Source organism: Mesoplodon mirus (assembly GCF_964341445.2).
Source record: "Mesoplodon mirus genome assembly, chromosome: 1".
NCBI classification, from domain to species: domain Eukaryota; kingdom Metazoa; phylum Chordata; class Mammalia; order Artiodactyla; family Ziphiidae; genus Mesoplodon; species Mesoplodon mirus.
In genome coordinates, this window is record NC_138976.1 from 25,693,621 (window position 1) to 25,718,749 (window position 25,129).

General features: G+C 48.9%; 1 protein-coding gene across 3 annotated transcripts in view; it reads left to right on the forward strand.

Annotated features, from left to right (window-relative positions):
• COL15A1 (collagen type XV alpha 1 chain) overlaps window positions 1-25,129 on the forward strand; it is a 101,558-nt gene that overhangs the window by 70,333 nt on the left and 6,096 nt on the right. For 2 of the 3 annotated variants that reach the window (XM_082621440.1, XM_082621438.1), the window contains exons 23-39: window positions 899-934; window positions 2,813-2,875; window positions 5,243-5,311; window positions 5,419-5,454; window positions 8,508-8,561; window positions 8,662-8,721; window positions 10,194-10,262; window positions 10,380-10,421; window positions 13,172-13,217; window positions 15,031-15,111; window positions 15,529-15,578; window positions 15,676-15,777; window positions 16,687-16,831; window positions 20,665-20,729; window positions 22,067-22,195; window positions 22,333-22,392; window positions 23,128-23,187. In XM_082621440.1, coding sequence (XP_082477566.1) covers window positions 899-934; window positions 2,813-2,875; window positions 5,243-5,311; window positions 5,419-5,454; window positions 8,508-8,561; window positions 8,662-8,721; window positions 10,194-10,262; window positions 10,380-10,421; window positions 13,172-13,217; window positions 15,031-15,111; window positions 15,529-15,578; window positions 15,676-15,777; window positions 16,687-16,831; window positions 20,665-20,729; window positions 22,067-22,195; window positions 22,333-22,392; window positions 23,128-23,187 — 1,167 coding nt within the window. The remainder of the gene's footprint in view (window positions 1-898; window positions 935-2,812; window positions 2,876-5,242; window positions 5,312-5,418; window positions 5,455-8,507; window positions 8,562-8,661; window positions 8,722-10,193; window positions 10,263-10,379; window positions 10,422-13,171; window positions 13,218-15,030; window positions 15,112-15,528; window positions 15,579-15,675; window positions 15,778-16,686; window positions 16,832-20,664; window positions 20,730-22,066; window positions 22,196-22,332; window positions 22,393-23,127; window positions 23,188-25,129) is intronic. The other variant, XM_082621439.1, reaches the window with a different exon arrangement.

A 25,129-nucleotide genomic window follows, 5' to 3' on the forward strand; every position in this document is an offset into this window, starting at 1 on the left:
GCATGCTGCCAATTATTTACATAGCTTTTACATTGGTTTTACAGCTATTTACATAGCATTTACATTGTATTAGGTGTTATAAGTAATCTAGAGATGATTTAAAGTGTATGGGTATATGGAGTATGGATGTAGGTTATATGCCAACACTACACCATTTTATATAAGGGCCTTGAGCATCTGCGGATTTTGGTATCCACAGGGGATCCTGAAACCAATACCCCTCGGATACCAAGGGACGACTGTACAGTATATTGAGAAAGTTGTTGCCATTCAGTTATATCTCTCTGTATATATATATTCTGCCAAACTCTATGTCTTTAATAGGTATGTGGGTATCTGGGCTTGGAGGAAAAAGAGTCCTGGCCCCATGTGGAGTGAACCACAAATTTTCTGTTTCCTGGAGCCTTTAAAATGGCTGGTCCTTTAAAATTCTCCCTCTTACTGAGGGAAAAGAACTGAGTCTCACCAACTGCCCCCACTTTCACCCCCAAATACCCCAGCACACCCTTGGGGCCCACTCCTCAGAGTTTAGGAACTTGTTTTCTGAGAATATTTGTGGAGGTTGAGCACTGCATTCATTGTCCCAGAGGTTTCTGACGCTGAGTGATTTCACGGAAGAGGAGGCTGGGACTTAAAGTGCCGAGAGTCCTGGCTCGGGCGAGCAGAGGCGCCAGACTCCTGAGCAGTTCCTGGCTCTGTGCTAACTAGTGTGTGACTGCACGGTTCCTTCCCCTCCTGGGCCTCGGCATCCTCTGCAAAATGGATCCTGAGCCCCACTGTGTGGGAACGTGCTTGGGCCTTTGGATGGTGCTGGAGGGAGTGGGCCCCTGAGGTACAGGTTCCTGCTGGCCTGGAAATGCTGCTCCTAACCTGCCTGCTTTGTCTGTCTGTGTCACAGGGCCCCGAGGGCATGCCTGGGCTGCCAGGATTTCCAGTGAGTAGCACAGTAGCCATCTTCCTTTGTCCCCCGAGGCTGTGTGCATTCTGTTCCTTCCATCTGGAATGCTGTTCCTCTCCATCTGCACAACTGACCTCTAGCGCCGTCTTGTTCATGTAGCCTTTTCTCGTTGCCCCCATCTGGAGTGATCCTTCCCTCCTTTGAATCCCATAGGGCTTTATTTTCACCTCTGCTGTCGTTCTTTTCTGCCTTGAATAACAGTTATTTGTACCCTTATCGTTTTTTCCTCAACTGTACTGTGACCAGCTTGCAGGGGGTCAGGTCTTGTTCATCTCTTTCTAGCCCAGGGCAGCCAGAGCCAGAGCTGGAGTCGGTGGTTGGCTTCCTGTACATGAGTGGATGAATCAAGCATTTCAAATAGATAGAGTCCGAGTAGATAAAGTCCCTGGAGAGAGAGGATGGTGGCGATGGAGGATGGAGAGAGGGGAATCATAGCCTGGAAGTCCACAATTAATAGTCTGTGTGCACCACGCTATGGGGCTTCCACCATGGAAGGTGAAAATGCATTTCTGTGTCGAAAGTGATCAGTTTAGTCTAAAAGTTTGAGCCTGCAGTGAAGCCCAAGGCTCCAGAGTGAAATCTGCACAATTTCTCCATACACTGCAACTCTGAAAGGCCTAATGCCAATGGTGACATGTGCTGCTTCCAGGATAAATGAAGGAAATTTATCAAAAAATGTAATAGAAATTTGTTGTTGATGGTAGAATTATAATGATCTCTTTTTCTTTTTTTTTATACTTTTCTGAACTTCTACATTTTTTAAAAGGAGCATGTGCTATGTTGACACTAAAAATACATGGGAACTAGACATTAAAAAACAGGAGAGGGTGGCAGCCATGGAGAAGGCCTCTTAATTAGGAAGAGGAGAGGCCAGGACTCTGAGCTTGAGCTCCGGCCTCAGCTTGGCAGCTCCAAAGCCAGAGCATGTTCCAGACACATTTTTCTCTAAATGACTGGTTCTGTGTTCCCGAGGGAGCCCTAGGCTCCCCAGAAGAGCCTTTGGGACCACTTCAGGAGCAAGGAGGGGGCCAAGTAGGCAGGATCCAGGCCACTGCCGAGGCTCCATTTGACGTATTTTATACATTGGGCTTTTGTTTGACTTTACTTGAAAAAGGAGAATGAAAAGAGTTTCACTGCTAAAAAATAATAATAACAAATATTTGAAGGCCACTGCGTTAACCCAGAAGGTAGGGACTTGTGGAAAGGTAAATTGCAATAAAGTGTTGAACTTCTTTTTTAGGGGCAGACGTCTGGCTGTGTGAGTCATTGTCACAGATATTAAGTGTATGTTGGAGTTGAGACGAGGTCACCTCTGACCGGGTGTGCAGAATTTTGGTTCTGCAGAGGGAATGGCGGTGGCGGGTGGGTGAGGGGTGCAGAGAGGCTAAGGGGATAGGCTCGCCCCTGGTGGAGTGACGGAAGTGGAAGATGAGGCGCTGAGGCCGGCTGGGGTCAGTTTGGGTGTCAGGCTAGGATGTTTGGATCCCATCCTGTAGGTAGTGGGGAGCCAGAGAAGGGGCAGGATTCATGGAGGGTGAATGATGGGGGTGGTGGGCTGCAGGACGGCCCCGAGGACCCATGGGTGAGCAGAGGCAGCAGGCAGTTTCAGTGGTACCCACTGGAGGAAACCACAGTTCAAAGAGGAGTGGGGCCTCCAGGCCGCCTAACACTCAGTGCTGTCTTCTTTCCACCAGACCACTATTTCTAGACCACTTAATATTAGGAAAACATCGTGACTAATTGTGACTTCCACTGGCACTCTGTGTTCTTTTACTTTCTGGAACAACAACTTTGTTTAGTTAAAGCATTTTGATCTTAACAAACCACCGACTACCCTCCAATGATTCCTTCTAGGGACCCAGAGGACCAAAAGGTGACACTGGTGTGCCTGGATTTCCAGGGCTAAAAGGAGAACAGGTAAGCAGGGCCCAGCCATCTGGGTGGGTTTGTGCTCTAGAATTTGGTAAATATTTCAAATGGACTGAAAGTAGTTGTTAACTTTTTAAAAATTTGAGATATAATTCACACACCATAAAATCCACCCCTTTCAATTGTGAAATTCAGTGACTTTTAGTATATTCACAAGGTTGTGCAGCCATCACCACTACCTAATTCTAGAACATTTTCATCATGCCAAAAGAAACACTGTATCTAGTAGCAGTCACTCCCGGGCTGTTAACTTTCCTGATCTCAAGGTTCTTCCAGGGTGAAGGTGGGGTGGGTGGAGAAACAGATTTTCATCATAGTTTGGAAAGAGAACTCAACCCAACGCTCCCTTGAACGCTGTGCTTTGTCTAACTGCCCGTGGGCACCTGCATTAGAGTGTGCACTGCCCGAGGGCAGGCACATCCCCTTTCTTTTCTGTAGCTCCAGTACTTAGCACTGCGCCTGGCACACACATGGCACTTAAAACATTTGTTGGATGAAAAGATGTATAAGTAATGAATACAATGATGCTAATATTTAGAAATCATTATTTTATTAAACTGTTATTAGTATAAGCGGGGGCATTCTGCACTTGGATGGCAGTCTTGGTCCAGAAGTTTTGGAATATTTAGCCTACAGAGCACTTCCTGAAAATTCCAAGGGCATTGAAATGACCTTTGTACCCTTCCACATTTGCCTCTTAGAATTAATTTCCCAGTTGGTTTTTATAGATAAGGGGAGAGTGACGTCCATAAATGGATTGCAGTTATTCTGGATTGGATTCATTTATTCATCCATCCATTTATATACTCATCCAGATTACATCCATTCCCTAAGGTGTGCCAGCCAGTTTCCTATACTAGGCACTAGATAGAGAAATAAGATGTGAGGAACAGACATGCAGACAGCCAGCAGAGTTCATGGTCGTTGCTGTAACGGGGGTCTGTATAAAGCCAGTGGGAGCAGCCCTGAGCCTGCCTTGGGGAGTCAAGGAGGGTGTGTGTGTCTCTAAGTGGAGGCAGCATTAGGCTACTCTCTTTCCTTCCTCCCCCCACCATTTTCCACTAGCCCCACAGAGGGGGAGAGAGTCTCCAGTGTCTGTTGGGCCACAGTTCCAGGGAGTGGAGGGCTCAGTGTGCTGGGTCTGAGTTTAGCGTTACATGGGACCATGTCTTGGGATGCCTTTTGCTGCCCCGGGGCTACAGGGATGGCGTGGGGTCAGGGCAGTTCTGGCTTGGGAGGAGGCCTGGTCAAGCAGGATTGGCTCTTGCTTTAAACGCTCTGTTTTCTATATGGCGAGGTCGGGTGGATCTAGAGGGACCTACGAGCCGTCTCTCCCCTAATCCCCTGCCACTTTGAAAACCGGGAAAAGCGCCCAGGCAGGTCTGCTCTGATCCCCGCAGCCAACGCGCTTTCTCTCGCTCTGCCTCTAATGCTTTTGTGCTTGCTTCTTCTTGCTGCTGGCGTGCTCAGGACTGCTTTTCCTCACCAGCGAAGTGGTAAGATCCAAATATCAGGTGTGGGCTTGGGGGATGGAGAGGAGAGGCTGCTTGGCTTGCTTTGGCACCACTGCCTTGGCTGCTTCCAGCCCTGTTGAAGGGAGACTTTTGTGTGGTCCAGCCCAGTTCCCCAGGGGCTAGCATTGAAGTTTGGGGCCAGAACCTTGAATGGTTCCTCTCCCTGGCCTTTTCTCTGGACATATATCTTCTTGGAAAAGCCTCCTGGGATAGCAGATGGCCCTGCTGGGTACAGGATTGGGGGCAGGATCCTGTGTCCCTGCCACCTGTCTACCCATCTCCCCTATTTCCCAGCAACTGAGATAACTTTGCCTGATCAAGTGAGCATTTGCACAGGAGCCTGGAGTTTGGCGGCAAAGTTCCACATGGAGACTCAGGGCCCCTGTGTTGGAGAGGCCTCCACTGTTCATGCTGTCGTCACTTTCCCAATTTTAGATGTTTTAACAAGACTAAGGATTGCAGGTGAGAACAGATCTCAAGTCGAGTTGTTAGGAGCCAGAGGTTCTCAGGGGGGAGCCACACAGCCAGAGGTGGGACGGACCTTGTTGGGACTGATTCCTGGAGGGTTGAGAGTAGGGATGCTGATCTGGCAGCAGCGGGAGCCCCAGAGGGGCTTGCAGGACCCCAACCTGTGCTTTCGGACAGTAACTGATGTACATGGAGGGAACAGTCCAGAGAACATTTAATGACTTAGGAGGCTGTGCAGTATTCTAGCAAGAGGTCATGTCGGGCCGTGGGGCCAGAGAGGCAGCGTGAAGGCCAGAGAAATCATGGCGATGAGCCTCTGGATAAGGCGGTGAGGCGGAGGCCCGGCTTCATCAAAAGGTTCTCTGAATTGCAGGGTGAGAAGGGAGAGCCGGGCGCCATCCTGATGGGGGATATTCCTCTGGAAAGGCTGAGGAGCCGAAAGGTAACTATGTCACCAGACCCTGAAGGCACACATCTTCTACATCCTATCTTTGTTTCTGTCGCAAACCGTGTTCATCTGAGTGACAAGTCCGTGTCCCCCTGTTTTAGGGTGAACCTGGAGAGCATGGAGCCCCGGGACCGATGGTAAGCCAGAGCGTCTCGCCCCTGCATCTGGACTGGGGTTTGAAGCATTTATCGTACTTTGGCTCAACTAGATTGAGTTGTCCCAGCTGTGAAAATAAAAAGGATGTGGCAAAATGTATCTGTGTCAAGGGTAGGCTAACTGCAATTAAATAAGATCTCAGTGGTTCAGCACAATAGCAGCTTAGTTCTCACTTAGGCAGAGTCCACTGTGGTGGTTCCCAGTTGGGCATCTCCCCTCCAAGCAGTGACTCGGGGACCCAGGATGCTTGCATCCTGTGACTCTGCCCTCTGGTGGATTCAGGGCCACAATGGCATCTTCCAGCTGATAGGCTGAGGTTGGGGAGGGGAAAGAGACCATGGAAGATGATGAACTCCACTTCTGGCCAGACCTCTGATGCAGGAAGTGGGACGGGGGGGGGCAGTGGGGGTGGGGATAGGTCTCAGAAATGTGGTTTAGCTGTGTGTCCAGAAGGAGAGGGGAAGCGGCTGGTGGTGAGACCCACAGTTGTATGGGTCTTGCCAGCTAAAGATTGTCATTACCCAGGGAACCTGGGCCTTTTGGCTTCTGGTCTTGGATCTGCTGCCCATTTGCTGTATGACCTCAAACAAGTCCTCTTCTCTCTCTGGGCTTTTGTCTTCCCATCTATAAGTGAGGGTATTGAATGAGTACTAGATGACATGATAGGGTCCTTCTTGCCTTACTGCTCCAGGAATCTATAATTTTGGGGGGCTGCTGAACAATTTTTAAGCTACCAGTTCTCTCCAGATGAACCCTAAACTTGCCCCTCATATATTTCTTCCCAAAGAACAAAGAAAACTCATAGAACATCCACCATGGGTCAGACAGTGATGCTTCAACACAGATCATCTCATTTCATTTTCACCACCCTAAGAGGCTAATGTCAGAACCCTCATTTTATAGACCGGGAAACCGAGGTTAAAGAGGTTAAGTAACTAGCCCACTGCCATACAGCTTGTTAGTGACACAGCAGGGATTTGAGCCCAGCCTGTTAAACTCTGTGTCCAGGTTTTTCCCAGCACACCTCACTGCCTCCAGTTGACACCTTCATTCTTCGGAAACATTTTGAGCTGGAGAACTGCACCTTGGGGTTTGAATGTGGGGTTTGTTTGAAGCTGGATCTCAGGCCTGGGGAGAAAGGACCTCACATTTCTCTAACAGGCACGTGTCCTTGATGAATGGCCCATAACCTCCAAGGTGCATCCTTCAAAGGACCCTCTAAAGCCTTTGGTCCCTTAAGCCAGGCAGAATGGATGCCCTGGAGAGGTGTCCTTGGCCCTAGCTGCAGGCTAAGGCAGACTGGGAGAGTCTTGTGTTAACCACTGGGTAACACTAATACCCAGTATGGTGGGAAATACTAATTGTTAGCAATGGTGGCTGGCAAGCTGCTGCAGATGGCCAGGGTAGTTATTGCCACTGAAGCCCATCTGTGCATAGCTTGCCAAGCACAGACAGTAAGGGGGCACCTTCTTCTAATTTGCATAAGGTGTCATATGGGCTGTCTATGGCCCTCATGACTGGTATAGCTTACAACACTAGAGCCTTGTTACTCAAAGTGTGGCCCATGGACCAGCATCATCAGCATCACCTGGGAGCTCGTTGGAAAAACAAAGCCTTATGCCCCACCCCGGATCCACTGGATCTGCATTTTGATGAGATCCAGGTGACTTGTGCACAGTGATGTTTGAGAAGCCCTGCACTAGTACGTACCACCACGTGGCCTGTGGCCTGTTAACTCCTTGCTTTTCTTTTCCTGAGAGTAACCTGGTCTGGGTACTTTACATACAGAGCCTGTCTCAACACAGTCTATTTGCCATTTTTCAGGGTAAGTCTGCATACAGACTTATAGAGAGAGAGCAGGAAGAAGGGACTTGATAGGCCCCAGGCTTAAACCAGTCATTCCCCTGGGAGACAGGACAGACCCAGTTACAAAACAGGAAAGGTGTCAACTGGAAGTAGAGCTTGTTCTGGGAAGAGGTGGTACATTGTATGCATCCTAGACACTGGAAGGCATGAGGGTTCTGGCAGGAGGTTGGAACAGGGCAGTGGCTCTGGGAGCATGGGGACACAGAAAGCAAGCACTGGAATACGGTCCATGGGCAGGGGCTCATCTGGAGAGCTGGGGAGCCAGGCCAAGATTCTGGTCCTTAGGGACAGGTGGGAACAAGGCAGGAACCAAATCCTGAAGCAGGTTATTGGGCTTGGCTGACATGAGGAGTGAAGCAGGGCTGCGTTATTCCAACGGGGGACATGGAGAACCCTGGGACATAAGACCTAAGGCAAAGGTCCACGTTCTGAGCTGGCCCAGCACACAGCTACCTGGGAGCTAAGGCCAGGAGCTACTGACCTCTTGCTTCTTTGTTAGCTCTGACTGGCTGAGAGGGTTGGGTCCAGCGTCTGGACTGGGGTAGAGCCCTGCAGGAGGGACTGAGCAAGTGGGTCCAGCTGAGGACAGAGAGGCCAGGGGACAAGGAGCCAGGCAGGTGGACATTTCATAACTTCTCCTTGCCCTCCATCCTCCTATTAGTGGTTCATTGTCATCACTGCCCACAAAGGTAGGCTGGATGCCCCCCATCTCCCTAGCCTTTGAGTTTCTGTTCCTTCTTTTTTAATTGAAATATATTTTACATACAGCATTGTGTACATTTAAGGTGTACATGCTGATTTGATACATTTATGTATTGTAATATGATTGCTGTTGTGGAGATAGCAGCTCTCTCACATCTCATAATTATCATTCCTTTTTTGTGGTTGGAATAAATAAGATCTAGACTCTTAGCAGTTTGAGGATTATAATATTAATACAGTGTTACTGTCCGTATTCACTATACCGTGCATTAGATCTCCAGGATCTAGCTGTCTACTAGTTGCAAGTTTGTACATTAAACCTCACCTCTACTATTCCCCCACCCTCCTACCCCTGATAACCACCATCTTACTCTGTTTTTACAACTTTGACTTTTTTAGATTCCACATATAAGTGACATCATACAGTATTTTTCTCTTTCTAATCTGGTGTTTACTTTGCCTCCAGGGGCCCAAAGGACCACCAGGACACAAAGGAGAACTTGGCCTCCCTGGACGACCCGTAGGTGTTGGGGGTTCTCGTATTGCATATGAGGGAGGACAGGCAAGCCAGGCTGGCCTGCGGGCAGTGGGTTTACTAAGGCCTCTCCTGTGGGTTTCAGGGTCGCCCAGGACTGAATGGCCTCAAAGGCGCCAAAGGAGATCAAGGGGTCATGATGCCGGTGAGTGCCACACCAGGGACCCAGCCCCATGCTGCCCCAGGGACGTGGCCCCAGGGCCAGTGTCCAGACGAGGGGCGGATGAGTGCCAGGTCCAGTGGGCAGGGCTCGTGGACAGAATGCTCAGGAACGTTATTCTTCTTCCTCTGCTGCCACTTCCAAAGATCCTCCAGCCCAACCCTAGCCTCCGGCTTGCTCTCAGGAGGTCCCTGCCACCAAATCCACCTTAGTGGAGCATAAGCTTCCTCGTCCAGACCCCAGAGGGAGGGTGGGAGAACATGATCTGGGCTTTCTCAAGAAGTCTGGTTTCAAATCCCAGGTCTTCTGACTCGGGTAATATCCCGTCCTTCCTGGGTTACACAGTCCTGGGGGTTTCGCATGTTGCTGAGGGTGCTCGGTGAGCGCTCTTGAGAGAACGCGGAAGGTCGATCAGCTGTGTAGGCAGGACCTCACAAGATGACAGACACCGGAGCATCAGCAGGGTCCCACGTCTGCAATAAGGAAGCCAGCATTTATTGAGCACTTACTGTGTACCAGACACTCTACAAAGTGCTTTTGAGGACAGGATCACAGTTTTGATAGTAACTCTCCTAAGAGAAACTCAGTGGTGGTCTTGTTTTACACAGGAGGAAACTAGGGCCTGTACAAGTTAGTGACCCCCTGAAGGTCCCATGCAGCTCAAAGTGTGTTGCTGCTTCTGTTTGCACCCCATGGTTGCCGCTTTGTATGCCTAGAAATGCAGAAATGCAATCGTATTGAATCACTGGGCACCGACTCACTCACCAAGCCTACTGGGGCTCCAGGTACAGCAGACACCGGTGCCTGCACTTGAGTGATCACGTGGAGCTTCCTCGTGGGCCGGAGGCCTCTCACCTGTGGTCGTAGCCTCCCCCTCCCCCTCCCCTCCTGCAGCTTCTGTTGCAGGTCCAGCTTGGGCTCCAGGCTTGGCGGAGAAGACATTGCATGGTGTCAAGGCCAGGCTGACCTGGCTCTGAAAGTGACTCTGCCATCTAACAGGAGTCGGCGTTTATTGTTACACTTATGAGGGGCTCTCCCAGGCACTGTATCCTAGGAAGGCCTCGCTGCACCCGCCCCTCCATAGGAGGGATGCGTCGATAGAGGTGGTGGGCTCAGTATCCTCTGAGCACTGCTCTTGGGGTCAGAATCTGGCTTCCAGCCTCCATTCCGCCATGAATTGCTGTGTGGCCTTGAGCAGGTCACTTCCCCTCTCTGGCCCTCATTGTGTCCAATTGTAAACCAGCGATGATACTTGCTCTGCTGTTGTGAAGCTGCAGCGAGGCCACGGGTATAGGTGTGCTCTGGGAAGAGGCTGGCCTACCCATGGGAAGAGTTAGTTGGCTTTAGAGGACCCTGCTTTCCTCGTTGTGTCTCCAAACCCTGGGGAAGTGTCCTGCAGCTGCCTCTGCATTCATAACAACCCGAACTCAGGGACGGCCTTTCTTTCCTCCCTTTAGGGCTCACCTGGCCTACCTGGTCCTCCAGGCCCCCCAGGACCACCTGGAGCTGTGATTAACATCAAAGGAGTAAGTTGGCAGTGGGGAGGTGGGGGAGACCCAAAGGAGGAGCAGGGAACGGCCCCAGACCAGCCTGAGCTGGAGTCGGGTGTCCTGACTCCCTCCTCTCATTGTCACTTCCCACAGGCCGTCTTCCCAGTTCCAGCCCGGCCACACTGCAAAACGCCAGTAAGTAGCGTATAGTCACTGCCTTACAGAGCAGGCTTTGGCATAGAAAGCAACTCAGAGAAGATGAGTTTTTGCCTTGAGCCCCTTCTGTCTGTCAGTGTCCTCTTTGATGTCTTCTATCACCTGCATATAGACCCTTGAGTGGCTCGAGGTTTCTAGATAATAGATTGTGGCACTGAAACGTACTGGGTCTTCTAAGGGCACACATGTGGACAGAGTGTGTCTTTTAATGCAGTCAAAAAGCAGTGTCTTGGGCTTCCCTGCTGGTGCAGTGGTTGAGAGTCCGCCTGCCGATGCAGGGGACACGGGTTCATGCCCCGGTCCGGGAAGATCCCATGTGCCGCGGAGTGGCTGGGCCCGTGAGCCATGGCCGCTGAGCCTGCGCGTCCGGAGCCTGTGCTCCGCAATGGGAGAGGCCACAACAGTGAGAGGCCCGCGTACCGCAAAAAAAAAAAAAAAAAAAAAAAAAAAAGCAGTGTCTTTTGTTAGCTTCATGCTTGGAGCAGTATAAGAAGGGGGGAAATAGACCCCTTAAAATACAGATGAGAACAAAAAGGCAATTCTAACCAGCGCTCTTTGCATTGGGAGCTTTGGGCTAAAATCTATAACTGTCCTTTCTCAACTGTCATATTACTGCACAGCACACAACCCTGAGAGGAGGGACTTTCCCTCGCCCTTTGTAATGAGGAAACAAACTGTGACTCAGACAAGCACACTGACTTGTCTAAGGTCACAGGACGGACGGAGCTGGGGCTATCATGCAGGTCCCCTGACCACCAGGCAGCAGGTACAGGCACCCCAAGGGGTCAGACACGTGCCTGGTCGCCCAGCTGGTCAGTGCGGTGTTCCCGGGGTGTCACCCGTATTAGGTGTGGGGAAACCCAGGGAGAGTGGGCCTCTCCCCATGCGCAGGCATTAGTCATGGAACTGTGCATAACTGTTCTCTCATTCATTCAACAAATATTTATCAAGGACTTACCAAGTGTCAAGTACAAGTGAGGCCCTGGGACCACAGGGGTGAACTAGACAGGCGTGGCCTCTGTTCTCGGGAGCTTGCAAATTACAGTTTAGAAGATTCTTTGAAGTGGGTTCTTAACTGATGCCTGTTGGAGGTGGTGATGAGACTTGGGTCAGAGGCTTTAAAATGACGCAGTTTGGCTGAGTGTTTACCCAGACATCTGTCCATGTCTAAACTTTGAGACACCCAAGTCTGCTGCCCAGGGCCTGGGAACTCTGGCATGGAAGGCAGAGGATAGGACCCTCCTGTGTAAGGTGACCAAGGGGCCTGCTGGCTCCCAGAACTACATAAGGACAACAGCTAACCAGGTCACGTTTACATCAGTGGCCTGAAAGGAATCCTAAAACGTCAGGGCTGGAGAGACCCTCCTGAGAGATGGCTGCCTCCCAGCCATAGAGAAGGGGAGACCTCAGCCCAGAGAGGCAAGGTCCCTCAGTGAGTTAGTGCCCGAAGCCCCTCCCAGCAAACATGATATCAGGCTTCAAATGAACCGGCCATGGGACAGTACTTGAAAAACTCAAGAGTTGTAAAAATGCTACTGCAATTACCGTGACCTGTGCTAGGACACTTTGCTGTGACCATAGCCTTTGGGGGTCATGACATTCCTTAAAATAAGCCAAAGATGAACTCAGAGCATTTTGGATTTTGATTTCATGTTGCCTGGCTGGACACCATGCAGGCTGGGGCATGGATGTTTCTTGACCAGCTCTCAAAATGGACATTTGAAAAAGAAATGCTTCCTCTCACATCCAGAATTTCACAAGCCCCTTCTCATTTCAGCCCCTTTCTAATACCTTAACAATTTACCCTTAACAATCCACCCCTGGAGTGGAGCAACTTTATCAGCATAGCTGTAAGATAGCGGCTGGGCACTGCTGCCTTTATCGTTAACTTAGAAATATTTTTCCTGGAAAATTCCTGTCCCCTCCCCTCATCTTCTCTTGGTGACCCCTGAGCATCTTGTGACCCTGCACCCAAAAGCATGGGAGGATCTGGTGTGAGAGGGATCATTTTGATTCTGCATATTAACTGGGAAAAAGGTGAAGGTGAACTATTAAAAGCAGGGTGGCAGGTGGCTCTGTTTTAATAGACAAAGAAAAAAAGAAAGAAATGCAGGAATCTGGGGATGAACTGTGAAGGAATATTATCTTGAAGAGCTTGGACTCCAGACCCCTGGCACTTAATGGGAAGTCTAGAATAGCTCCCCAATCTAATGATAACTCCCCTTTATTAATTATCACCACCATCAACTCCTGTTCAGTGTGCTCATCTTTGATTACACATGGCAGCAAAGCTAATGGCTGGCCCAGCTTCATGGCTTGAGTACATCACTTGCCCGAGTGCTTGACCTCTCACATGAATCAATCCTGATTGATCAGAAGGGAGGGCAAGAACACTCACAGTTGACCAGACCAAAATTGCCATGACTTTTTGTCTTAAAGCTTTGGGCTTTCCCTCTGCAGAGTTGTCCGGCCAGTAGGTCTCAGCCCAGCTCAGCTACATGATGCCCTCCCTGCCCCCACCCCCCGACCCTGCCCCCGTTGAAGGCCTGCGATGCCTTGCATTGAGGTATGCCGGGAAACTCAGGGCCTTTGGAGGCTACAACACCCAAGGAAGGCCTGACTCCATGACCTCACCCCTCACCCCCAGGACAGGGGACTGTGGCTCCCTGTGCATGCAAACAGCAGAACAGGGTTGCAGTGTATGACCTTGGCTTCCTCTCTCTCTCTAGGTTGGCACCACATATCCTGGAAATTCAGAACTCATCACTTTTCATGGTATGCACTCCTGTCTTCACCTTGTTTCTCTGGGACATTTCCTGACCCTCCTATCTCTGCAGAGGTGGTTTCCAATTGTCCAGTGCTGGGCGTAGACTTGGTGGTCAGGAAGATCTGTCTGGGTGTCATGGGAAGGGTGGTAGCTGGACAAAGGCTGTGGGACTGGGCACCTCTGTTTGCTTGTGTCACCCATCTGCCTATTCTGTGCATCTTGGCTGAGCCTCCTAGCTAGCAGGCTGCACTCCATTTTTCCATTCATGTGTTAGTTTGTTCATAACACATCTACTGATAGCTTCTCCTTGCCTGGTGCTATCCTATGCACTGGGCTGAGACTGATGGATCCCATGCTCTTCGTGTCACCCAGGCCCTTAGACTCTGCTGGGTGAAACTATTTAAAAAGTCGTTACACTGCAATATGCCAAGAGCTAATGCAGGGGAGGCCGTGGGAGCTCAGAAGGCCTTTGCTTCAGAGTGTTCCTGGACCAGCAGTGTCAGCACCTCCTGGAAGCCTGTTAGAAATGCAGAATCTCAGGCCTCATCGCAGACCTGCTAGACCAGGAGCTGCATTTTCACAAGCTCCCTCTGGGGTGTATACACAGTGCAGCGTGAGATGCACTGGCTCTTCGTGATTAGTAAACATCAGCATGTTCGTGGCCTGTAGGAGCTTATCTGCCACACATTAGAGGGGGGATAGGGCAGGAGACGGGAGCCTGCAGGCAAGCAGTGACTCTGGTTCCCTGTCCCCACACATACTGTCACACCATGTGTGCCCTTTTTGATTGAGAAGTCTGAACGCTTGCAGTTTAAACAGGGAAAGGCCTTCCCCCACCCCCCACCCCCCCAACCAGTACTGATCTCTGGCTCAGCTCTGTCACTCCTGGCCTGCTTGGCTGGTGGTGTCCCTGCTGCTATCTGGCTTCGTGGGTTTTTGGTCACTTTTGGTTACAAAGTCCAGGCTGTCTCAAACTGCTTGTTCAGATCCAATTCAAGGCTCTCCCTTCCCCTGGTGCAAGGTGGACCTTGGGGAGGAGGTGGGGTGGAGTTGGATTTGCTTTCTTGGATCCCCAGTGTGTAGGCACACATTGGTCAGCTGATCTCTCTCGGGAACTGGGAACTCAAAGATCTAGTGTCCACCCACTCATCTAGGTGGGGAAAGGGGACTGCTTCCCTGCCCAAACTCTGTACCCCCAGGAGGCTTTCTCTGAGCCCCTCTCCCAGGTAAAGAGTTGGGGGAGGAGAGAGGCCTGTAAGGCCGGTTCTGCAGAAGCAGTACTTCTCGCAGGTCCTGTGGGGGAGTGACTGACTGCACTGTTGGCACTGTGCCGACTTTGCGAGTGGACTAGTTAGTAGCGCCGTTAGCTGTCCTCTGCGGCACTCCCGGGGAGTCCTCCCCTCCCCTTACACCACCGTGCTGCCCAGGCTTAGGTGGGATGGGACCGGGAGCTTGACTTGGTGTTGAGTCTCAGTCCACGTGCATGAAGCCGTCCGGGGGAGTTAACTGTAGCCTCTGCTGGGCTCCCATGATGCACTGCTGGCACCTTGAGGATGGTACTTATTCCATCCTGCCTCGCACTACCCTCACTGTGTCTGTCTCCTTGAGAGCTTTCCGAGGTCAGGAATTGTGTCTGCTGCATCTACCTCTGCCTCTCCATCGTATAGCAAAGGATTTTATACCCTCAATAGGCCTTTGGTGTTGAGTAGACTTAGCTCAAGGGGCTCAGTTTCAAAACTTGACTCAAAAATGTTTTATATAGAATGAAGGTGATTTTCCACTATCTTTTTTTTTTTTTAATGTGTGTGTATTTGGTGGCAGGTGTTAAAGGAGAGAAAGGATCCTGGGGTCTTCCTGGCTCAAAAGGAGAAAAAGGCGACCAGGGGGCCCAGGGACCACCAGGTATCTCAACTCTTGTTCTGGATCTTGCCCTTGATTTTTGTTTCTGAGAAATCCAATTGAGCCAGTAAGTAAGGCTAATTACATCACCACCCTGTCTACAAGCTCCATGGAATTCCAGAGACCCAGTCATGGGCAACACGTGTGCAAGATAGAACATTGTCAAGAGAGACCAGAAGTTCCAATCGTTCCAGCTTCATCTGCAGAACGAGGCCTGGAGAGGACCAGGGACGAGCCTAGGATGCCACAGGGTCACAGGATCTGGACTAGTGCTTGTTTCCAAGCCCAGTGCCCCCTCTGTCAGCTAAACCAATGTGGGGTCACTTCTGCTAGGAACTCATCATGGTTGCCAACTTGGAGGCTTTGGTGTTTGAATTTCTGAGATTGATTGTGGATTTTTAAAAAGCGTTTCTTTTTCAGGCCCTCCTGTGGATCCAACTTACCTGAGACATTTTCTGAACAGCTTGAAGGTGAGCATTTCTCAACATCTGGCCTGTGTTTCCAAGTTCTCAGGCTTATGTCAGAGACTGGTTCATCTGACTCTTACTGGATGTTCTCTGCTTCCAGGGGGAGAACAGAGACAGGGGGATCAAAGGAGAAAAAGGAGACTCTGACAGCGGCTCCTCTGTGTCAGGGCCCCCGGGCCTGCCGGGAAGTCCAGGCCTGGTTGTGAGTAGCGACCCCTCCACACCCCTTCCTCGGGGAGTCACGGCGCTCCCTGAAGCCCCCCAGTGTGACGAGGCAGCTGGGAGCAAGGGCCAGTCACAGCACCACAGGCTGCAGGCAGGCCTTGGGCGTTGGCCTCTCTCCCCCTTACTTGTTAACGGGTGGGGAGCCTGGCAGAGGCCACAGAGGAAAGGGAGGTAGCCAAGGCCGCATGCACGCAGGTAGCTTCCAGGTAACCCACCACTGTGCCTTATTCACATCAGCGGTGGAAAACTCACTCAGCACAAAGATTGGTTAATGATAAACACATCAGATAACAGAGGCAGAAGGGAAGGTGAGGGAGATGTTTTTAGGGGGCTATTTTGATTCTTCTGAAATTTCATCAAAGAAGGAGCCCGTAGATCGGCTTGGTCTTCTTAGGATGAGAAGTTTCTCCAGATCACAAAAGAGAAGTTCAAATTATGCCTCCACTGAGATTATGATCAGATCATTGACCCTCAGGGACCAGGAGCAAATTCTGGACCTGGAACTCGCCATGAGCATAGACCGAGCAAAGCCAGGAGACCAGGGTTCTCCTTCCAGCTCTGCTGCTGATTTGCTTTGGGACCTCAGGCAAGCCCCGCCCCTCTCTAGGCCTCTGTTTCTCCATCTATGAAATGCTGAGGCTGGACTAGATGAGCTCCAGGGGCACTTCTGAGTCCAGGGCTCCCTAGGCTTCTCTGCTGTCATTCAACATAACGACTGGGCCACTGCTCTTTAGGTCTTCCACCTCCTGGCTTGTGCCAGGATTGAGGATGATGGTAACAATAGAGGGTGTTTACTGACTTCTTATCAATGTCCTGACAAAAAGAACAGATGGGACTTCTAGTGACTAATGGTGCTTTCTCTCTTCTGTTACTGTGCACTTGACAGGGCCAGAAAGGGGAGACCATCGTCGGGCCCCAGGGGCCCCCAGGTGCTCCTGGCCTGCCTGGGCCACCTGGCTTTGGGAGACCCGGTTCCCCTGGGCCACAGGGACCCCCAGGGCCACCAGGACCTCCGGCTATCCTAGGAGCAGGTCAGTACTGTGAGTGGTGCCCAGCGTCACCACACCTGGGTGGCATGTCAGAGCCACAGTGTCTGACAGAGGGCTGTTTCCTGGATGGAGCCTTCTTTATTTTTTTTTTAATTGAGATATAATTTGCGTGCCATAAAATTCACCCATTGAGAGCACACAATTTAATGGTTTTTAATATATTCACAGGGTTGTGCAGCCATCACCTCTCTCTAATTCCAGAACATTATCGTCACCTTAACTAGGAACCCTGTACCAATTAGCAGTCACTCCTCTTTTTCCTGATCTTTCCCTGATCTTGGAAACCATGAGTCTACTTTCTGTCTCTATGGATTTGCCTATTCTGGACATTTCATATCAATGGAATCACAAAATAGGTGACCTTTTGTGACTGGCTTCTTTCCCTTAACATAATGTTTTCAAAGTTCCCCCATGTTGTAGCATGTATCAGTACTTCATTCCTTCTTATGGCTGAATAATATTCCATTGTATGGATATACCACATTTTGTTTATCTGTTCATCAGCTGATGAACATTTGAGTTGTTCCCACTTTTTGGCTACTATGAATAGTGCTGCTGAAAACATTTTTTGTACAACTTTTTGTATGAACATATGTTTTCAGTTCTCTTGAGTGTAATGCCTAGGAGTGGAATCGCTGGGTCATATACATGGTTACTCTACTTTTGGAGGAACCGCCAGACTGTTTTCCAAAGTGACTGCAGCATTTTGCATTCCCACTAGCGGTGTACAAAAGGTTCCAATTTCTCCTCATTGTCAACAACATTTGTTACTATCCTATCTTTTTTATTCTAGTCATCATTCATTCATGTGAAGTGATATCTTATTGTGGTTTGGGTCTGCATTTCCCTAAAGACTACTAATGATGAACATCTTTTCACATGTGGGTGGAAACTTGCTGGCTGCTTTGTCAGTGCCTGGGCCTTAAGGGACTTGAGGACCAGCATTGATTCTACCCTTCTATGTAAAAATTTCTTTACCCCTTGGTACCTCACTTCCTCAAATGAAAAATGGATGAAATAGAAGAAAATCTCCATTTATCAAGTACTTACCAAGTGCCCGGCACTCTTTTGGTCACTCTACTACATTATCTTACTGGATTCTCAGAAAGCCTTTCAAGGAAAGCATTAGCACCCACATTTTACAGAGGAGGAAAGTGAGACCCAGAGATGTTTAGGAACCTTTCCAAGGTCACACAGCTAATAAGTGGCATGAATGGGATTAGGACCCAGATCAGAGTGGCTCCGAAGCCTGTGTTCTTTCCATTGTGCCCATGGTGGAAAATAACAGCAGCAGCAATAAGAGCATGAATGCATCGTGTTTTGTTGTTTGGGTTGGCGTGAGCCAGGTGTGGCGGAAGCACACCTGGGAGGAGACCTACAATGTCTGGGGCATCCGGGAGAACTTTACACAGGAGGTGACTTTGGGGCAAGTGACAGAAATGGAACTCAAACTAGCTCAAGTGCATAGGGAAACTTACTGGATGTGCAGGAGGGTGTGAACAATCAGTTTGTAAGAGGGGCAGGCATGCAGTGAGACTTCAGGTGCAGCCGGAACCAGGGATTCAGTCCCTGCGAGGATTCTCTGGCCATCTCTTGCTCAGCTGCTCTCTGACTGCAGCATCACGCCTCTTCACCATAGACCATATCCTCTGCATGGCGAGAAAAACCGACAACCTACAGCTTCCACCATCATCTAGAAATCTTGGCCTTGTTTCTCAGTTTTAGTTTGAAAAGCCCTGGGGTGGGGATGTTCTGGGGAAGGACTCTGACTGACCTGTCTTGGGCCAGATGCCCAACCTTGGACCAGTCGCCCAACCTTGGACCAGTCATCTGTGGCCAGGAGGTGGGATCACATGAGACCATGACAGCTCCTTCTGGACCTGAATGGTCATAGAGGTGAAGGGGAAGATCTCAGGAGCAAGTGAGGATGGTGGTCCTGTAAAGAGAGAAGGTACTGGGTGGATAAAACCATAGGTGCCTGTACAACCTTGAGGGATACATAGCAAGTGCAAGAGGTGGAGGGGCATTGCAGGGTGAGTACAGGATTCAGACTTTGTTGTCCATAGTAGCCCTAAACTAGGGGACCCTAGGACTCCTTGCTCCATTGAAAAGGATTACCCTTCACATAATATATAGCAATTCACAGTTTAAAAAACACTCCCATATCCATTATCCCATTTAATCTTTTTTTTAATTTTTAATTTTTTTAATTTGCTTATTTTTGGCTGTGCTGAGTCTTTGTTGCTGCGCATGGGCTTTCCCTAGTTGTGGTGAGCGGGGGCTACTCTTCGTTGCGGTGCGCAGGCTTCTCATTGCGGTGACTTCTCTTGTTGCGGAGCACAGACTCTAGGTGCGCGGGCTTTTTTAGTAGTTGTGGCACACAGACTCAGTAGTTGTGGCTCACGGGCACTAGAGCGCAGGCTCAGTAGTTGTGACGCACGGGCTTAGTCGCTCTGCGGCACATGGGATCCTCCCGGACCAGGGATCGAACCTGTGTCCCCTGCATTGGCAGGCGGATTCTTATCCACTGCGCCACCTGGGAAGCCCCTATCCCATTTAATCTTAACAGCAACCCCAGGAGGGAGATGAAATGCATAAGATTATAAAACTCATTTTATGGATGAAGGCACCAAAGCTCAGAGAGGTTAAGATTCTGACTCAAGGTCACAAATCCTAGGAAGAGGCATGGCTGGGGTCCAAATCCAAGTCCTCAGACCTTGTCTCCACTAGACATTCACCACCTGTGTATGAATTTTCAGGTCCTGTGTCAGAATGCAGGCTTATTTGCAGTGACCTCAAAAACCTCATACAGTAATTTTACTGGGACTTGCACAAACATCCTTAACTCTGCCAAGAGTTTTGCAGATTCTGGGGGGAACTGGAAATCAGAGAGGTAGAAGGAGAGCAGTGGAATTGCTATAATAACATTTCTTTATGTTTGCCTAAAGTAAGGACTCTTCATTTGGGAACCATAAACTCCTAGAAAAGTCAAAGATGTGCCTCAGGGAGCTATCATCCCACTGACATTCTAAGTAGAAGTGTGGGGGGGTGTGGGGGGCGGGCGGGCACTTGCAGATATGCATATATGCATTTTTCTAGGGGAGAGGGCAATAGCCTTGATTTGATTTTTAAGGGCATTTTGACTCCTCAAAAGGTAAGAATCTCTGGTTGGATGCTATACAATTTGCAAAGCACATTCCTAGTTTGTGTTCTTCTCAGTTCTCAACACAGGCTAGTGAAGAAATATCTGTTTACATTTCACTGATGAAGAAGCTGGGGTTCAGAGAGCCTGTTGTTTCCCAAAGATCACACAGCTGAGAACTGACAAATCAGGAACTTGAGTCTCCTGGCTGGATGGCCAGGGCCCCTGTCACTGCCCTACCCTGCCCCCCTGTCCTAGCACCTTCTCTTCTTTCTGAGCCTGCTTCCTCTGTTCAGTAATTACCTGTTTGTCTCTTGGGGGAAATAAGTTGTATGAGTCAGAGCATTTTTGGATGCAAGTGACAGAAAATTCAACTCAGACTGACTTATACAAACAATTGAAACAACAGGAATTTATTCACTTATAAAACTGGAAAGTCTTAGGCATGACTTCATCCAGGGCTACAGTCAAGAATCTCAGTTCTCCCCCATACCAGTCAATGTGGCTGAGTCATATGCTGGGCACAGAGCTCCTAAGATTCGGTTACGAGGTGCAACACTTTGCAGCACTGTGAGTGGGGTGGTGAACGCTCCCCTCAGTGACCAGCTGCACGTCGGAGGCATTTTGCAGAGCATATGCTTTTCTGTAACTTCTTTTTTCTGCTTTGTCTTAGCTGTGGCCATTCCAGGCCCACCTGGCCCTCCAGGACAGCCAGGGCTTCCTGGATCCAGGAACCTGGTCAGTATTATCATCAGTGTGTCTTCATCCTTCTGCTTTGGATGGGTTTCCTTAGAACTTTGGCTGCAGTGTTTAGGGGCTGGCACACCTTCTCTGTTGGAGTTAGGCCTCCATGACAATAGAAATGGTATAATTTCACAAACAGGGTATTTAGTATCTCTTTGGATGACTTATTAAGTAAAAAGATACAGACTACAAAATCATTTATGATTTAAGTTCCACCTTTCCAATCCTTAATTGACTAAACTGTAACAAGAGCCAATCATATTACATCAAAAAACACAGGCACAAGACTGTAAACAACATCACAGGAGGCCCTGTGTTGGTTACATTTCCCCTGGGTAATGCAGCCTTCTCCATTCTACCAAAGGATGTCTCTTGTACCTTGTTACTCTGCAGATCATTGGAGCAGGATATGGCACACAGAGATTATTGTGATGCACAGAAAGAGGGACAAATACCTCATTAGGATGTCAGGAGTCCTAGGAATGCTCTTTGAGCTTTGATAGATTTTATTTGGAAATTTGGGCTGCCAGATGAAGAACTGTCCAACAGTGGATGGAATTTCAATATTTGGTACCTTTGGGGGATGCCTAAGTCATTTTAATCACAAAGTCATCTTCAAAGCTAGGTGAAAATTAAGTTTTTATAATCTTTCTCAGTTGAAAAGAAAAATAACAGCTTCCTTGGTTGATATTTCTTTGAGGCTTGACACTTCTCAATAGATTTTTCCAGCTTTTATGCCTGTGCCTGGATAGGCCAAGATGGCTGTCTGATCTTTGGCAATTTTCTAGACAGAGAAATTACAGACCCCCATTTTCTGCTGTGTATTTAATACTGGAACTACCCAGCCAGGCAAAAAAGATTTAAGACGTAGGTAGAGTAACTCACTTGCTTACATTTCTTACTCCAAATGAAAAGAAATTTGGAGCAGCATGAGCTAACAAAACACATGTAACAATGTTGGTGCCATTGTGCAGCTCACACAAACGGAAGTGGCAAAACTTACCAATGATTTTGCCAATACCAATGTCCAACAGAGCCAACTCTGCTAACAGTTTTTAAATGTCTTTGAACTCTCGGGATACTATCTTCTTTGTTTCAATTTGTTTATTGTAATTGAGATTTGTGTTTCAAGGTAATGCATGTTTTTGTTTTATTGGAAAGAAAGTCCTTTGGTTATTAATGAAGTTATATATCTCTCTGTGGCACAATAAGCCTTTTCACTGACTGTGAGGGGATGGCTCATATTTGACTTTACAAAGAGGCCAGTTTTTCAAATTGTGCTATCGCTGTGATGATAACCGTAATGCTTGGAATTTAAAATTATCTGACAGGTTACGGCACTTAGCAGCATGGCTGACATGTTGCAGAAAGCCCATTTGGTCATAGAAGGGACATTCATCTACCTGAAGGACAGCACCGAGTTTTTCATTCGTGTCAGAGATGGTTGGAAAAAATTGCAGGTAATTCTTTAACAAACTGCCTCCAAGTACCCTCTAAAAATAACATTCTACTCCTGTAAACGCCATTTTTCTGACTTGAAAATAGGTGAACAGTTTCTAGTTGATGTTTCATTTTCAACGTGCTCTTTTCCTTAAAGCTGGGAGAACTGATCCCCATTCCGGAGGACAGCCCACCACCCCCTGCACTTTCCAGCAATGTGAGTCGTTTCCCTGCCTTACCTCTAGCTCCTTCATTCACCAGCACTTGCTGAATCCCCTTGGCATCCAGTATCAAGCTCTCCAGACTCTGGACAGCCAGCTCTGCATGGTTCACTATCTGGCAGAAGCCCCAAAATTACCAGGTGCCAACAGAACATTCTCACAACAGCTGGAGGGAGAGCTGGACCCAGACGCTGGAGACCTGCCATTCCCATGTCGTAGCTGAATCCTCTTGGGCAAGGGAATTCCCTTCTCTTGGCCTCAGTTTATTGATCTGTGAAAACACGGTTGGCATAAGCAATCTAGGAGAGCCCTTTAATATTTGACACTGAGACTTCCTTGCCTGACAAGAACAACAGTGGCTTGCGTTGTCCACTATTTTAACCTTACAGCTACCCTTTGAGGCAGGTGATAGCATTCCCACTTTGCAGGTGAGGAAGCTGAGGCTCTGAAGAGGTGCTTTGCTCTATTAAGGGAATGAGTTGGTTGTAAAACATGGACTTCTTCCTTGATTCAGCACTCTTTCTAAAAGTCTTGAGAATATCCACTCCCTTTCCGAGGATAGTTTTTTGTTCATGTGTGAAACTCTTCACAGTTAAGAGTGGTCCAAAGACCATGACAAACTGTTTAAAGCAGCTTTTCAAGAAACATTGCACTTGTACCTTAATGTACGGTGAAGAACAGATTGAATGCATATTCAGGACTGTTTTTTTTTTTCCTTTTTTACCTGACAGTCTCATCAGCTTCAGCTTCCAGTGGCGTCTATTTCAAGTGTTAATTATGACAGCCCTGCAGTAAGTACAATTCATGCATTTACTGTACAGATGCCGAAAGTGTGTCTGTCATGTGGCAGGCCCCATGCTTGGCACACAGTTCCTACCCTCAAGATGCATACAGACTAGCCAGAGAGGCAAATAAAAAATAGGTAATTCCAATACAGTGTGAGAAGTCGTTTGGGCGAGGCAAACGCAGGGTACTGGGAGTGTAAGGAAGGTCAAAGAAGTCTGCCTTCTTTGGAGGAGGTGACCTTTAAATCACGACCTGAAGGACAGTTGAGAACAGGGGAGAGCCAGGTAAGGGGAGGGGAATGGGAGTTCCAGGCAGAGGGAGTGTGGAACAGAGGGAGGCAAGGGCAAGTGCTGTACATTTCTCTAATTCCAAGTATTTCAGTCTTGCTGAAGGTGTAGGGTTCAAGGCAGGGAAGGGAAAAGTATAGTCTGCACAGGGCAAGGTCAGTCATCAAGGACCTGAAAGCCAAGCCAAGGGCTTTGGCCTTTTCCACTGGGCAGTGGGGGAACAATGAAGGATTTTAAGGAAGACAAGGGTAAATAAGAGAAGGGCATCAGAGAAATTACCTTGCTTATAATGTACAAATGGATTAGAGGGCACAGGACCAGGGACAGTTAAGTAGTTACTGTATTATCTGAACTAGGATCACAGCAGTGAACATGTAGAAAAGTGGGCAGATGGGAGAGAAATTAAGGAGGCAGGAGTGACAATTTGGTCATTGGTTGGGTATGGGGCAGTGAGGATGAGGGTGATCAGGAATGATGCCCAGGTTTCTGCTTGGGTAACTGAGTGGTGATAGATTTTTTTTTCCCAGGGATCATTTTGTTGCTTAGACCTGAGACTCTCACTCTGTTTCTTCACTAGCTTAAATGAAGATTTTATTCAGATAATTTCAGGAACCTCATGGAACTCAATTGCAGGAAGTACAACAGGGCCTGTGGACTCTTGTTCCTACTATTAGTATCTCTACAGACCAGCCTCTGCAAAGGTCTTTCCTCCTGCTTCCCCTCCACCCCCACCCCAGCACACAGACATAGGTTACATCTGCAAAGCTTGCGCACAGCCTTGGGTTGCCATGGCACTGATCCTGGCCTCAACGCTATGGGATCTTACAGCTGCAGAGCTCAATACCACCTGACTCAATTCAGAGCCTTGGGAGAGGTAGTCTACATGGGTCAGTTGCCTACTCCCAGTCAAATCAAGAGTAGCCAAGGCACTTCCCTGGTGGCGCAGTGGTTAAGAATCCACCTGCCAATGCAGGAGACACGGGTTCGAGCCCTGGTCCGGGAAGATCCCACATGCTGCGGAGCAACTAAGCCCATGCACCACAACTACTGAGCCTGCGTACCACGACTACTGAGCCCGTGTGCTGCAACTACTGAAGCCCACATGCCTAGAGCCCATGCTCTGCAACAAGAGAAGCCACCACAATGAGATGCCCACATACCACAACAAAGAGTAACCCCCACTCGCCGCAACTAGAGAAAGCCCGTGCGTAGCAACAAAGACCCAACGCAGCCAAAAATAAATAAATAAATAAATTTATTTTTTAAAAAAAGAGTAGCCAAGAGAGGAATGGAGATGCAATGTGGAGAGTGGATTTGTAGACACAAGGGGTGGAGGGGATGAATTGGGAGATTGGGATTGATGTATGTGCACTGCCATGTGTAAAATAGATGGCTGGCGGGAGCCTGCTGTGTAGTGAGGGGAGCTCGGCTCAGTGCTCTGTGGTGACCCAGGTAGGTGGGATGGGAGGCAGGTGGGAGTCGGGTCCAGGAGGGAGGAGATATGTGTATACATGGCTGGTTCACTTCGTTGTGCAGCAGAGGCTAGCACAGCATTGTGGAGCAACTATACCCCAATTTTTTAAAAATGTAAAAACAAAAAAAAAGAGCAGCCAAGAGAATGAAATTGAATGGCCTGAGGCCACTCTTTTTAGCAGGTATT